The sequence below is a fragment of the Pan troglodytes genome, chromosome 2, assembly GCF_028858775.2.
Source record: "Pan troglodytes isolate AG18354 chromosome 2, NHGRI_mPanTro3-v2.0_pri, whole genome shotgun sequence".
In the NCBI taxonomy this organism is placed as follows: domain Eukaryota; kingdom Metazoa; phylum Chordata; class Mammalia; order Primates; family Hominidae; genus Pan; species Pan troglodytes.
The window spans coordinates 192,029,914-192,044,825 of NC_086015.1; the positions used below are offsets into that span (position 1 = coordinate 192,029,914).

Genomic DNA, 14,912 nt, shown 5'->3' on the forward strand with positions numbered 1-14,912 from the left:
TCCTATACCAGATTGCTCTGGAGATTAGATGGGCTCCTGTTTGTGTACATTTAGTAAACTTTAAGGATTGTACCAAATCAAAGTATCAGTTATTATTTTTGGTGTATAAAGGAATATTAATTACTTTTATGAAGAATTAAGAAATGTATGGATTTGGGGTATAATAAGGTTTACACAGAAGAAGAGCTTTTTCACAAAATTCCCAGGAAAGCAGGGGGAAACTCACTTAGAAATCTAGAAGCCCATTTTATATTATGACATTATCCAATTATCCCAGAGTATCATATACACAATTCCTTAGATAATCCATTTGCTGAAAGGACAGATATAAAATATAGGAGAATTAATGGTGAAGGGAAAAAATAGAAATACAGTGCTTCAGTGTGGTAGTTACATTAAATGATCAAAGGATGACAAGTTAATTGAATAAATGTCTTAGCTCCTTGAAATTTGTATAGGGAATTTATAAAACTAACATTTATTATACAGTCAGGACTGGGTTCTCGCTTTGATAATATGTGAACTCATTTAAACCTCACAACACTGCAATGTAGACATTTCAGTCTACAAAAACCAAAGGCCAGAAAGGTCAAGAAAATTGCCTAGCTTTTCGAACCCAGATCACCTTTTTCCTACTGTTTCACTAATGCTCTTACTATAATATGGCAGACCTTCCTTGATGTCTGAGTTAATAAATCTTCACATGACTTATGTTGTAAAGGCAAAATCTATCATTTGACTTGTCTCGGAAGGAAAGGAACTCAATTCTTTTCTTTCTCTCTCACCATAGTCTTAGTCTTCTGTGATGTGTTCATTATGCCCATGGCATGAAGGTCTGACCCACAGTCATCAGCTCTTAGGCCCCTTCCCCCTGCCCCACATTTTTCAAGGATCAGAACACATTCAAAAGAAGTGTTTTGGAAGACCTAGCATGCCACATGGGTTATGCATATTAAAGTAAAATATTACCTCTCCGGGCATTAAGGTATAAATAAACTAAATGTTCTATAATTGAGATTTTCTTTTCCGATTTAGTAAAGCTCAGATCACAATCCTAACCCTAGTGCTTAAGAATAAAAAACAGGGCGTAATTTACTTTGTGAAGAATGTGATTTATAGCTCATGGCAAAATTGAATAGAACGGCCTAATTGCTGTAATCTTTTTGTTCTTTCTGTTGGCTTTTTCCTTATGGTTTTAGGGCATATTTCTCAATTTTAAAGCCAGTTTATGTAGTCCAAATACAAACAGAAAATTTTATAAGAAAATTTTTTTTCTAAATTTTATTTTAATAGTAACACATAGGTTTTGTCTGTGCTAGTTAAAACATGGATGTTCGGCCGGGCGTGGTGGCTCATGCTTGTAATCCCAGCACTTTGGGAGGCCGAGGTGGGCGGATCACCTGAGCTCATGAGTTCAAGACCAGCCTGGCCAACATGGTGAAACCCTGTCTCTGTTAAAAATAAAAAATTAGCTGGGTGTGGTGGTGTGTGTCGGTAGTCCCAGCTACTCAAGAGGCTGAGGCAGGAGAATCGCTTGAACCTGGGAGGCAGAGGTTGCAGTGAGCCGAGATCGTGCCACTGCACTCCAGCCTAGGTGACAGAGTGAGACTCTGTCTTCAAAAAAAAAAAAAAAAATGGATGTTCATGTCTGGCAATATTGAGTTCCCCTTCATCAGTGCTGCTCAATACACAGATTTCGTTACAATATTCTTCCTGTGAAATGAATTTGTTTCAGTGCAGGCTTATCTGCGACTCCTATAAGAGTATTAGATATTAAAGACTCGTTATAGCACAACATTAATTCCAAAGTGGGTTAAAATAAGTTTTTTTTCAAGTGCCAAATCCAATCCCAACTAGAATAGATTCTTAGAGTCATAGACCACCACCATACTGCCTGCTCTCTCACCATTCATAAGTAATTACTCTCTTCTCTGCGTTCCCATCATTCATTACTCGTGCCTCAATGATAGCAATTTGTCATGCCCTTTGCCTCGAATCAGTTGTTAATAATTGTGTCCACCTGTCTCACTGCATTGAGAACCTTTGAGGGCAAGGATGGCATCTTTATCTTCCATCTCTTCCTCTGTACCTGCCAGGCTGTTGAACACTTTGTTCCACTCTTTAGGCTTTCTGCAATATTAGAGTAAGTGAGGAGGCAGCTCTGCTCTTTAGAGAGGCATATAAGAAGTTTGTTTAAAGAGAGTTTATAAGAAAACTGAGGCAATAGATGCAAAAAGTTATGCTCCAAAAGATTAACAAAAAAAGTTGAAATTATTTCACTGAATTTTCAGTTCTGTGTTTCGTAGCTGTCATCTTCAGGGGTAGGGGGGTGTGTCATGACATCAAAAAGGTACAGTTTAGAGGTTTGATGCTATCTATTAAATTGTTTCAAAACGTTTCCTATCTATCAGGAAAACTTTCATCTGTAAAAGAGGAATTTTGATTCTAATGGAAAAATCAGTCATAGGGGTGGGATGCTGTTAAGCTTGAGATTATTATTTTCAGTCTGTTTCAAAACACACATTACATGCAGATACAAATATAGACTTAGATTAAGATATAGACAAAGGACATTAGAAAGACCAAGAGAAATGTTAATAAAAAGTTCATGTCTCACAGGAAGGCAGAGCTGTTGGAAGGTTATCTAGTATAGGGTCATTAGAACTACCAAGGTAAAATGATATCTTCACTTGCAAAGCAAACCCAAAAGTACTGCCATCATTTGGGAAGCAATCTTGATGACCAGAATCAAGGTAGAGAATAAGTTTTTATTCCACAATTAAGTTAGGCAATAGCAGTATTCTGAGTTCAAATAATGGCACTGGCATTTCAAGAGAAATTGGCTGAGTCATAGCCCCGCTCCTTTGCTGTACCACATTACCATTCTGTTGGGAACACCTACACTTGAGCTGTACTTCCCAACCTTTTTCACATCCCAGTTCATGTGGAAAATGATGGCATTCATTCAGCACACGGAGTAAGTGGATGAGATCTCTCCTGTCCTGTTCCTGAGGCAACCACTCAGGAACTCTGGACACCTCTGGTCCTTCCGAATCCTCCCAAATATGGTGCATCCGGAACCCACTTGAAACATACTGTGTGTTAACCTGCCAGTTGAGAAGTTCTAGACTGGAGAATTGTTTTGCATGGTTAAATAGAAAAAAAAAAACTTATTTTATATAAAGTACTTACCTGGACTTTATTAATTCATTAACTAACTGATATTTGTGGAGCATTAATTTTATGCAAGCATACTGTTGTAGATGCTTGGGATCCAACGACGAGTTTTCTCTTGTCCTATAGGAGTTTAGGAGACAAATTGTCTTAAGATCTTAGCATGTTTTCTCTATTTATTTGCATGTAACTTGCAGATAGCAAGCCTGAATGTCTTCTTTCTATTTGAAATACAGTGTGTGTCTACCAATATACAGATTCCATATAATGTGATGTAGCAGAGAGAGTCTCCATTGGACAGAGAATTAGGAGACCTTTATTGTAACTCCCAATCTGTCACTAGCTGTGTTCTCTATCTATACCTTAGTTTCTTGAATCCAGCAGTTGGACTAGAATCATGGTTTTCAGATAGTACAGGTTCCATCCCTTCATGCCCTTCAGCCAGAAGTGATTTTGGGCTCTTTAATATGTGCTTTTTTTGATAAATTGTTTCCCTGAAGAAAGGATTATGGGTGAATGGCCAAGTAAAAGAAGGTGAAAATTCCTGAGCTAGTGTAATCTCTAAAGACTTTTCAAGACTGAATGTCTTCTAACTCTCTCTTTTTTTCTTTTTGTTCTTATCTCAACAAGACCTAAACTATCTAGATCATGAGATGTCACTCCTTATCTTTCCAAGAGTCTTTCCTGTTTCATGATATTGTTTTTGTACCTAAAAAAGGTAAAGATGAATATAAGATCACATTTTAATTTTATAAAATGAAAATGTTAACATTTCCAAATGGCAGTAATCACTTTATAGTCTTCTGAATCTTCAATTACTTATGTAAATGAAGACTGTATATCTTGATTTTAAATACTCAAAATTGAACACTTACATATACCTATGTAATATGTAAATAATGGTAATATTCTTATTCTTTATCATCTCATTAGTAGTTCACGTTTATGTTATCTATATGCTTCATTTATATTCATATGATTCTTCAGCTCTTCTGCCTGTGAGTTACAAGTTATTTATACAATATCCAAAGATAGAAAAAAATACTACCCCATTGTATCTCTGACTTAAAAACGTTGCATTTGGGGGTTTTCTGTACAAAGTTGATTTGTGATTTAATTGTTAGTTTCACTGAGTTTTTTTGTTTTTAGTCACAATTGTATTGCCAACATTTCAGAAAAATTTATAAGCTGTGACTTTTAGGAACAGAATCTGCTTTTTTCTGCTACTCTTACGTCTTTTCATTTTAACCATACTTTCATTGGAGTAGCCTAAAACATTTTTTTATGGAAAAAAGTCCTCAAACAGTGCCTGTTGCAAAATGAATAAAATTTGGATTCTTCATTCAGCTTTGGCCAAAGGCCTTCCACAGCTCGTTACCAATTACTTACTGTGTGTCATGGACTTTGTAGTCCCTGGGCAAGGATGCTTACTATTGTGGATACCGTAGATAGAGTGTACAATAGGAATAGGAAGTATAAGAAGTATAGGGACTTCCTATACTTTCCCACAGGTGTTGATTGCAAGGACACTTCTTGATAACTAACTGTGTGCAAATCTGCTTCAGAATTTGTTTCCTAGGAAACACAACCTCAGACTATGGCTTCATGGGAGGAGAGAGGAGTGATTGCAGTTTAGTCATAGAGGTTGACATAAACCACTAAATCAAGTACATTGTGTTCAGTGTCATGGGGGAAGCATAATACAATCCTATGGGAGCGGAAGAAGTTACTTACTTTTCTTGGAATACAACAGAAAAAGATTTAGGAAAGATTTTTCGGAAGAGGTGACATTTGAGTTTCACTTTGAAGAATGAGTAGGCATTCTCTAAGCAAAGTAGAATACAAGATAGTCTGGGCTTGTAAAGGAATGTTGCTTATTAAAGATGTGGCAGAAAACTCAGTGTGGCAGCTGGGAGGAGGAGTCCATGGGACCACGATGGAGCTGGATCAGCAGTCCAGTCACAAAGCACACTACTGATATTGAAGGTTCATAAGCTGGAAGGTGCTCTTTTCTTTTAAATCCCCAGCTATCAATGCTGGCAACCCTACTAGACAAAAAAAAAAAAAAGAAAGAAAGAAAAGAAAGAAAGAGAGAGAGAGAAAGAAAGAAAGAAAGAAAGAAAGAAAGAAAGAAAGAAAGAAAAAGAAAAAAGTGATTTGAATAGGCATATTTAGAGACATCCCTCTTTCACTTATTTGCTTAAAGACTTTCTTTTTTTTCAAAACCGATTTATTTGTCAACCATTTCATGTCATGGGTTCAGATGAATCCAATATTTGTATGAAGCGTGCATCTTTTTGTCTGGCTTTAAAATAATCATCTATAACACAAAAATATCCCTCTATGATCCTTACAATTTTACCATTAGCAATTTCTAGAATTATCAGTGGAGGTGCACAGTAAAGGTAATATAGTCCAGGTTTCTAGCAAATGAATGCCCCTTTCAAACCTCTGATAAGGGGTTATCCAGTTGTTTTTGTATATTTCTGATAATGTAAACATGTATCTTTTTCTATCGTTGTTAATACTGATTTATCACAGATTAATACAATTACAGAGTTTGAATTAATCATTTTTCAAATGAGAAAACTGAGATCGAAGGAATAAATTATTTACCCAATGTTATACAGCAGATTTTGACAAAGCCAGAAGGATAATTCATATTCTTCACCTAGCAACTTTCCTTTTTCATGGCCACATAATGAATTCCTTAGCTCCCTCTCTGCATTATTAGGAGTCAGGTAACTGGGGTCCCAGTCCCATCTCTGCGTCTCATGCTCTCCACAACTTAGGTCCAGCACATCCATTCTCAAAGTCTGCCTGCTCACCTGTGGAATGAGAGTCTGGACTAAGGGAACTCCCAGCCCCCTCCTCCTGACACTGTGAGCTTTTCCTTTCTCAAAGGCTACTGGTAGGCCCCACTGGAGACTGAAAGGGGAAGATTGCAGAAAAAGGTGCAGGCTGTCGAAGGATAACATGTCCTTCTACATCATTCACTAGCCTAGGATGCCAGTCAACTTCATTCTTGGAAGCTTTATTTTCCAATTTGGGGGCATTTTGCAATAGGCTGATTTTAATCACATTTTATACTTTTTTTCCTTTGTTGCAGAAATGTTTGTATTACCTGTTCTTTGAATGCAGCATCTGTAGACCACAAGGTCTTTCCATAGGAACTAAGCCTGTTATATTGCTGCTAGTTTTGAGTAAATGAGCTGAATCTTGCAGCCAAGCCTCAGTGCAAACAAAAACATTTTCTGGCCAAACATTTTCTGGTTATTCAACTCCATTACAGGGCTGACTAAAAAAAAAAAAAAAAGTAAAAACCCACAGAGGAGCAAAACATAAGTCCTGGGAAGACAATTTCCAGCCACATTAGCTCACATTGTCAGGGTAGAAAAGAAACAGGCCCTCATTCTTCAAACCATCATCATCTCCAAACTCTTACCCTGTGCTCTTCTGCTATTTTAATTTCACCACTTCAAAATGGGAAAAACAAATAGGTTAATAGTTTCCATGCGTTTAGACTGTGACCAGAGGCATACGAAGCAATTTCAGAACCTCAGGCAACCACAGCTTTGAGGGAAGGATGATGATGGATTTACCAATTCATCTTGGGATGGATTCCAGAGTTAAGGGAGTCAGGCCAGCACTGTGCTGCCAGAGTGGGATATAAACAATATTCATTCGTTCATTCTTTTTGTACACATTCATCTCAGGCTTATTTCTATTTCAGACAGTATACTGGGTGCATTATAGGACAGAGAAATACATTCTTAAGACATAGTCTCTGCCCCTAATGAAATTAAAGTCTGGTAGAGGAAATAGACATAAGCACAAATAATTTAAATAAAGTGCACACTGAAAGTATTGTAAGCAAACCAAATAAAGTGCTCAGGAATGGGAGAGAAAGAAGCAATTCATTCCAAGTGGGACCATTGAGGAAGGCTTCACTGGGGAATGGCCTTCTAGCCTGTACCTTGAAAGGTCAAAATGGCAAATTGCGATACATCTAGGCATTAGCCAAGGCACAGAAGTATGGGAGTTTCACATAGGTTTGAACAAGAGTGAGTGGTCTGAGATGTTATGAGAACCATAAAGGGGGGTTGGATACCATGTAAAGAATAAGCTCTTTTTACATTGTGAAGCCATTAAGATTTTATTATCCAGAAAGGTACTTGTATTTGATCACATCTGTGTTTGGAAAGAAAACTGGAAGTCATTGGAGACAGGGGCAAGGGGAGTGTTATAAGAAGAGAGATACAAAGAAGCCAAATCATAGGTCATTGCTATAGGTTAGACATAAGGACACTAGTTACCTACGTCCAGACACTTCTTGCTTCATAGCCATTTATATATCCTCATGGTAAAAGAGCAGCTACCCCTGAATTTCCACATCCCATTCAGTTCTGCATCTTTCTAATAAGATCCACATCCCGGGTTTATTCCTGATTGTAAACTCAATGAGTTAATCCAGATACCTCAGTTGGAATATAGCATTTTACATGTGAAACGTGGTTGTTTGCTAAGAGCATGGGATTAAAGGGCAGGATGGAAAGTTAACAGCCGATCTTTCTGAGACCTGACTCACTAACTGGTGTCTCTTTTAAGGGGTGCTATATATTTTTAAAGCTTAGAATATTTTTAAGGCCAGATAAATGTGTTTCTTAATTCACTTTTTCAAACCAGCTCCCTTGTACGTTCAACATTTCTGTCAAGAGTTTGCAAACTCTAAACTTGGAGATGGTGTGTAAATCAAAGCTTTAAATGATCGGAAGCCTAATTGATTATGCTGAGTTCTGATTTGGGTTCTGCATTTAGCATGCTCTGTCTCAGTCATCTGACAGGCTATTCTGTAAAAAGTAGGGGTCTTAGTGATCGCAGTATGGTCTAAGGGGTCACACTATGTCTTTGATAATGAATCAAGTTTTAGAAGTAATAGTGAAGCATTCCTCAATCGGTGAACCAGAGTGGTATAGTTCAAGGGTCAACAAACTATGCCCATGGGGCAAATCCAGCCCATTGTCTGTTTTTTTTGTAAATAAAGTATTACTGGAACACAAGCATGCCCATGTGCTTGCATGCTATGACTGCTTTCCAGCTATAATAGCAAAGTTGACTTGTTACAAAAAAGCCAGAAATATTTACTATATGGGACTTTAGAGAAAAGTTTGCCATCACCCTTGCTGTAGGAAACAAGGAAAGGAACAAGGATAGCAGTCAGAAAACACATGTCCTCAGTTCTGGACTTGCCACCTACTACCTGAGTGATACTAGAAAAGCCACTTGACCCATCTAATTGTGTTTCCTTCTCTCTATAACACACTTCTTTGGCCAGTTTGTTAGTTAATTGGCCGATAACACTTGTTTTCTATTTGTAAGGACTGTATTAAAGCTGTAGATGTGGTTTGTAAATGGTGATAAATGCCTTCCTTAGAGTGGTGTGATAAGGACCTGAAACAATCTGTTTTGTAAAGATGCCTGTCATGCAGTATGGACCCCCTTCTGTCCCAGTCTAACGTGGTTTCTGTTTCCTTCCCCAGAATACTCTGGAGCAGTGCAATGTGTGTTCCAAGCCCATCATGGAGCGGATTCTCCGAGCCACCGGGAAGGCCTATCATCCTCACTGTTTCACCTGCGTGATGTGCCACCGCAGCCTGGATGGGATCCCATTCACTGTGGATGCTGGCGGGCTCATTCACTGCATTGAGGATTTCCACAAGTAGGCAACCTACTCTCTCGTCACCACCCTGCCAGTCCTTTTGGAGTCTGTTCTTACTGCTTGGCATCTGGGCATACATTCTTCTCTCTCAGAACTACAGAATTTCAGGATTTAGTGAGGCTTTTAAAAGAGCTTATTGCTCCCCTCCTCCAATGCAAGAATTAATATCAGACAATCCATGCAGTCATCCAGCCTGGTCTCTGTGTCAAGGCTTCCCCAGAGCTTGTCCATTGCATCTCTGGGTAACTCTAATGACGAAAAAGCTGGCTCAGCTATAGTGTGTATGTGTTAGAAAGAAACAGGATCCTGGCCTAAATATGAACAAAATTTGTGACATTTGGCATTGTTCAACTTATTCGAGCTCTTCAATTTGGTCTTTAGATCAAACCCTCTCTAAAGCTCTCTCAGCTGTGATGACCCAGAGTTTTCTCAAGAGCTAATCTGTGCATCCCTGCCACTCTACTGATAGGGAGTTATGGTGGACAGACACAGAGAACCATTCCGTTTCTTTTACTAATGCAAGCCTCTCACATATTCAAAGGCAGTCTCATGCCGTTGTCAACATATTGATGCCATTCCCTAGCCTTTTCTTCCACCCAAGTCTTCTCTTTCTCAAGTTATTTTTTAATAGAATTAATGAATGCAAATTGTGTGTTCTTTTGAGGAGGATTAAAAAATGGTGCCTCAAGATCAAGGCCAGTTATTCATGGGCCCAAAATAATCTGTCCCCACTACTTCATTTGTCTCATTTTTAGGGCCTTCTTTCCTGTATTACAGCTGGGGTCTTTATGAAAATTAAGAAATTTAAACAGTTTTGTATTGTGCTTATTTTTATTTGACCGGTTTGTTAGTTAATTGTTCGATAACATTTGTTTTATATATATAATAATATGTAAATATATTTTTATATATTTTATATATAAATATATTTATTTATATACATGTAAATTATTATTGTTATTATTTTTTAGACAAAGTCTCACTCTGTTGCCCAGGCTGGAGTGCAGTAGTGCGATCTCAGCTCACTGCAACCTCTGCCTCCTGACTCAAGCAATTCTCCTACTTCAGCCTCCCAAGATGCTGAGACTACAGGCATGCACCACCATGCCCAGCTAATGTTTGTATTTTTAGTAGAGATGGGGTTTCGCCATGTTGGCCAGGCTGGTCTCAAACTCCTGTCCTCAAGTGATCCACCTGCCTCAGCCTCCCAAAGAGCTGGGATTACAGGCATGAGCCACTGTGCCCAGCCAACATTTAGTTTATATTTTTAAGAACTGTATTAAACCTATAGATATGATCTGTAAATGGTGGACTCAGGTTTCTGTATGTGTTTGCTGGGCAGTGGCTTTGAAGACAGCCTTTGAGGCTATCAAAGAGATGAAGCTTGTATTGCTCACCAGGTTGGGTATCCATTCTATGGCCTCCAAGTGTGAAGTCTTCTGGGTTAATTCTCACCACTGTGTTGATTGTCAACAGCCAGGAAGCACTTACCCCAAGGAGTTTGGAGATCTGAGACTCATATTTTAAGAATGAATGTCCTAACCACTTTCCAAGTAGCAAAGAAAGTGAAAACCTCACCAAAAGACGTGAGGTTGAATGAATTAAAAAATCCCAGAGGCGGAAATTTGCAACCTGAATTAGACAAGGAAAGACTCACTTTTAAAGGGCAGTCACAGCATAAATTGTACTTCACATTATTGATATTTTTAGCTTGTAATTACACATTGAAAAATCCCTGCATCTATTTAAGGGAAGTGAAAAGATCTCAATGGGGAGTATGTTCTGTTACTGTTTCTCTCCTTTCTTAGACTTACCCTAATCCAAGAAAGACTGATACTTATAATCAGAGCACACATGTTTCTGTGGCTAGAAAAGACTGATACATTACACCCCTCAATTAAAACAGGAAATCAATTTTGACAAATGCAAGTTTATATCTATGCCATTTATCTTTCATGTCTAGGGGTAGGGAGCATAATTAGAGACTGGTGACTGATGACATAAGTTTGTGGGTCTGAAAGCTCCCAAAAAGCAGACTTGAGCAACTAAAAGGGGGAAAAAAAATTAAAACCCCCAGCTAACCTTCCCCACTAGTTCAATGCATGTTAAAACATAAATTAAAAATGATAATAATGTTGTCTTCATGATTGGCAGGTATGTAGGGAGAGAAGTTTTTTGATCCTTTCCCCATTTCCTAAAGGAAAATAAGAAACTGTTTTATGGAACTCTTATTTATAAGCCTTAAAATTACTAGAATACAAAGCAGCTAAAAGTCCAGCATAGGCTAATCACTGAAAGATCAAAGAGAGGGCAGACAAAGGGATATTCCTCCTCCAGACAGTTTTTGGGGCCTTGTTTGTGGTCCTTTTGAATGGGTCTCCTTTTGTGGACCTTTAGAAAATGCATGTTAATTCAGTTCAACTCACATTTATAAAGAACCCTCTGTGTGCCAATTGCTGCATTAAATGCTGAAGGAGAGAGATACAAGGAGAGAAATTGTGCAGATATATATAGAGAAGTCACTGTCAGCAAGGAGCTTGCCAGGAGGAGGGCAGAGAAAGTGTGCAGACAGGGAGAAAGGGCTGAACTCCATGAGACAGGCACAGGTAAGGGCTTGCGCTGTCAAAGTCAGATCACCTGGCTCTGTGGTCAGAATAGGCTTTGTGGAAGGAGAATGTCAAGAGTGTTTTAAGTGGGAAACAAGGAGATTCCTGGCAGAGGGAACAACTCAGGCAAAAAGCAGAGGCACAGAGTTAGGAAAGGGTTCTCTGTGTTCAGGGAGATTTGCTTTGCTGTAACTAGAGCAGCCTGGGAGTAGAGATTACCTTGAGATACAGGAGACCCATAAGAAGGGATTTACCTCACCTGCTTAGTCTGCCTTTTATTTATTTGTTTGTTTATTTTATTTATTTATTTTGAGATGAAGTCTCACTCTTGTCACCCAGGCTGGAATGCAGTGGCACAATCTCAGCTCACTGCAACCTCTGCCTCCCATGTTCAAGCAATTCTCCTGCCTCAGCCTCCCAAGTAGCTTGGATTACGGGCACCCACCACCACGCCTGGCTAATTTTTATATTTTTAGTACAGACAAGGTTTCACCATGTTGGCCAGGCTGGTCTTGAACTCTTGACCTCAGGTGATCCACCCGCCTAGGCCTCCCAAAGTACTGGGATTACATGGCGTGAGCCACTGCACCCAGCCTTAGTCTGCGTTTTAAACCAGTGCTTCCCAGACTTTAATGTGCCTGTAATCCACAGAGGGATCTTGTTAAACTTTGGATTTTAATTCAGGTCTGGAGTGGGGCCTAAGATTCTGGATTTCTGTCAAGCTCCCAGGTGCCCATGGCCTGCACTTTGTGTAACAAAGTTCTGGAATACTGTTTTTGAGAACTGGTTAATGGACCGTCCTCTACATAACCACCTTTGGTCAATGTTGACTCATATCCTCCAGCCTACTGGACATGCAATCTTTCACATATGTCATTTCAGATGACCGCTGCAACCACTGCAGTCTTCTGGAAGACTATCTCCCCCACCCTAACACACATATACACATTTTCTCATTTCACCTAAATGGTTATCTTTAAAGGCCCAACTCAATTACCGTTTCCTGGAAGAAAACTTCTCTGATCTCCACCCCTCCCTTTTCTCATGTTTAGATTTACATCTTAATCTCTGTGTTTTATAGAGTTTTATAAGTCTGCTGTAGATAGCACTTACCACAGTCTGACTGGTATAGAAATATACATATGTGTGTGTGTGTATATACATATGTGTGTTTGTGTATATATATATAACTTTACAATAATCATCTTGTATCATTTTTGCAATAAGGATTTGTATATATAAATTAATAGAAATACTGCAGAAATATATAGAACTCCTTCTCAGGTCTGTACTGGAAGTCGTTGCTTATTCTTGTATTCCCAGTGAGAAAACCCAGAAAAGCAGATTTCTTTAACTGACTCTTTGCATGTATGGAGGCTTTATTCCCCTATCTGTGCTTTCTTATCAGGAATATTACCCTCATTCATTTATGTATTTAATCAGCATCCATTAGTTGATTGCCAGAAATGTGCCGGAATACAAGATGACCAAGATCATCCCTCTCTGAGCCTTGGCTCTGTTGGCTGTAAAGTAGAAATGATAAAAATACTTCCTCATAATGTTGCTGTCAGTAGAAAATTACGTCAAGTGTGTACAGCACTTAACAGGGCTTGGCACATAATAAGCACTCAATAAATGGTAGCTTTAATCATCGAAAGTTGTTTTCATCAAACTTATTTTTACGATTATTGTCCACTCAGTGAGCTAAGCCTTGAAATAGACCACCTGGGATTGTGAGCCCTCCTCGAATTGCTATCGGAGGAACACTATGGGGACTATGAGAACCACCTCCTGCCTCTTCGCTTTGGTTTTTCTCATTATGGAAATGAGGCCAATTGGTAGGAAAGAATCATTACTCAGCAAGAATACAGTTTATGTCTTCCCAAAGAGGAAGAACCTTGAGATTGAACATAAAGCCCAACTAATATCTTTTTTTATACAGAAATATGGCAGATTCATTTCATTAGATACAGCCCAACTTTTTTTTTCTGCACCAGTCACAATGGTTGTTCCTGGAGACTCAGAGACGGAGCAAAGTCCTATCTTGTGGAAGCTTAGAGTTTAGTGCCCCATAAATATATCCAAATAATTACTACCAAAATGGATAAATTCAATGACAGAATTCTTATCTTAGAGGAGTAAATAATTCTATTTGGGGAAATTGGAGAAGGCTTATGGATACACTGAAAAGGAAAACATACTTCTGCTCCCACAGAGTTTGGGGAAAGGAAATTTTGCAGTTGATCCCAGAAGCCTACTTATTTCACCACTGATGACCCAGATTTAAAAATAATCTGGTAGTCCAAAGCAATTTTTTGCCACTGAATATAAACTTCTTGCATAAAATACCAATTATAACAACTCTGATTACTGCTGCAGTGGTACCATGATCCTTCTAACTTTTCTTTCACAGCAATCAATTGATCTGCTGCTTAATTCATATTTATTTAGATTGCAGCCATACAGATGCTTTTTGGGTGCTGCCAGGAAAATTAATACCTACATATAGAATATAATGTATGTAGAAATGCTTTGACAACCGTAACGTGCTCTGCAAAGAGTTAGATTATTATCATTATTTCTTTTTAAGTCTCACTACAAATAGATAAATTTTTAACATCGTTTATCTTAAAACCAGTACCATGAAAACACTGAGTCACAGTCTGTTTTTCTTTTTTTAAATCTCTTCAGTTCTTATCCAGGTCCATTTCAAATAATATGTCATTTCATACCTTCACAAATACCATCTCCAATTTCCAGAAGATACAGAGAGATACATGGCTTATATTTTCAGCCAATTAACCTGTCACAGAAAAAGAATTGTTAGGTACCATTGATCATATTGAGAAATACTAAGAAATTAATAAGTATTAAAAGTATTTACCAGCAGCCTCAAAAACATATGCATATGCATATTTATATGTATATGTATGTGTATGTGTGTTAGTATACACTCACCCTTTAACAGTGCTAAAATCCTTTAAAGAATAAAGAATTTGATAGCTCTTTAACTTTTAATTTTTAAGCAAAAGTTTAACACAATAAAAAATGTAGGAAATGCAGACTTGGCCATTTTTAAGTTTTGTGTAATGTATATTTAAACGCACTAACCTCTGCCCTTTTGAAAAGCTGTGTATTTGAGTCTTCTTATGTCAGTTCCTAGAAGTCAAGACAAATTTCCAAGAAAGAAGCTCTAAAAGGCGGGAACAAGGCAAAGATAGCAACCTCAGACTATTTTTCTAGGACCTAAGGAGTGCATACAAAAGTCTAGAAACAAAAGTCAGAAACAAATAGGGGCTGGACAGGACTTTGTTCTCTCCTGCAGTTAGCCTATCCCAAGCACAGGGTTTGCGTTCAGAATCTATCTAAAGATGAATTTCATGCCGCGCACCATGCAGGAAAGAGATGCTAGA

General features: G+C 38.3%; 1 protein-coding gene across 16 annotated transcripts in view; it reads left to right on the forward strand.

The window, feature by feature from the left end:
- LPP (LIM domain containing preferred translocation partner in lipoma) overlaps positions 1-14,912 on the forward strand; it is a 726,282-nt gene that overhangs the window by 702,617 nt on the left and 8,753 nt on the right. For all 16 annotated transcript variants that reach the window (XM_016942488.3, XM_063807418.1, XM_009446998.5 and 13 more), the window contains one exon: positions 8,715-8,893. In XM_016942488.3, the coding sequence (XP_016797977.1) occupies positions 8,715-8,893 (179 nt within the window). The remainder of the gene's footprint in view (positions 1-8,714; positions 8,894-14,912) is intronic.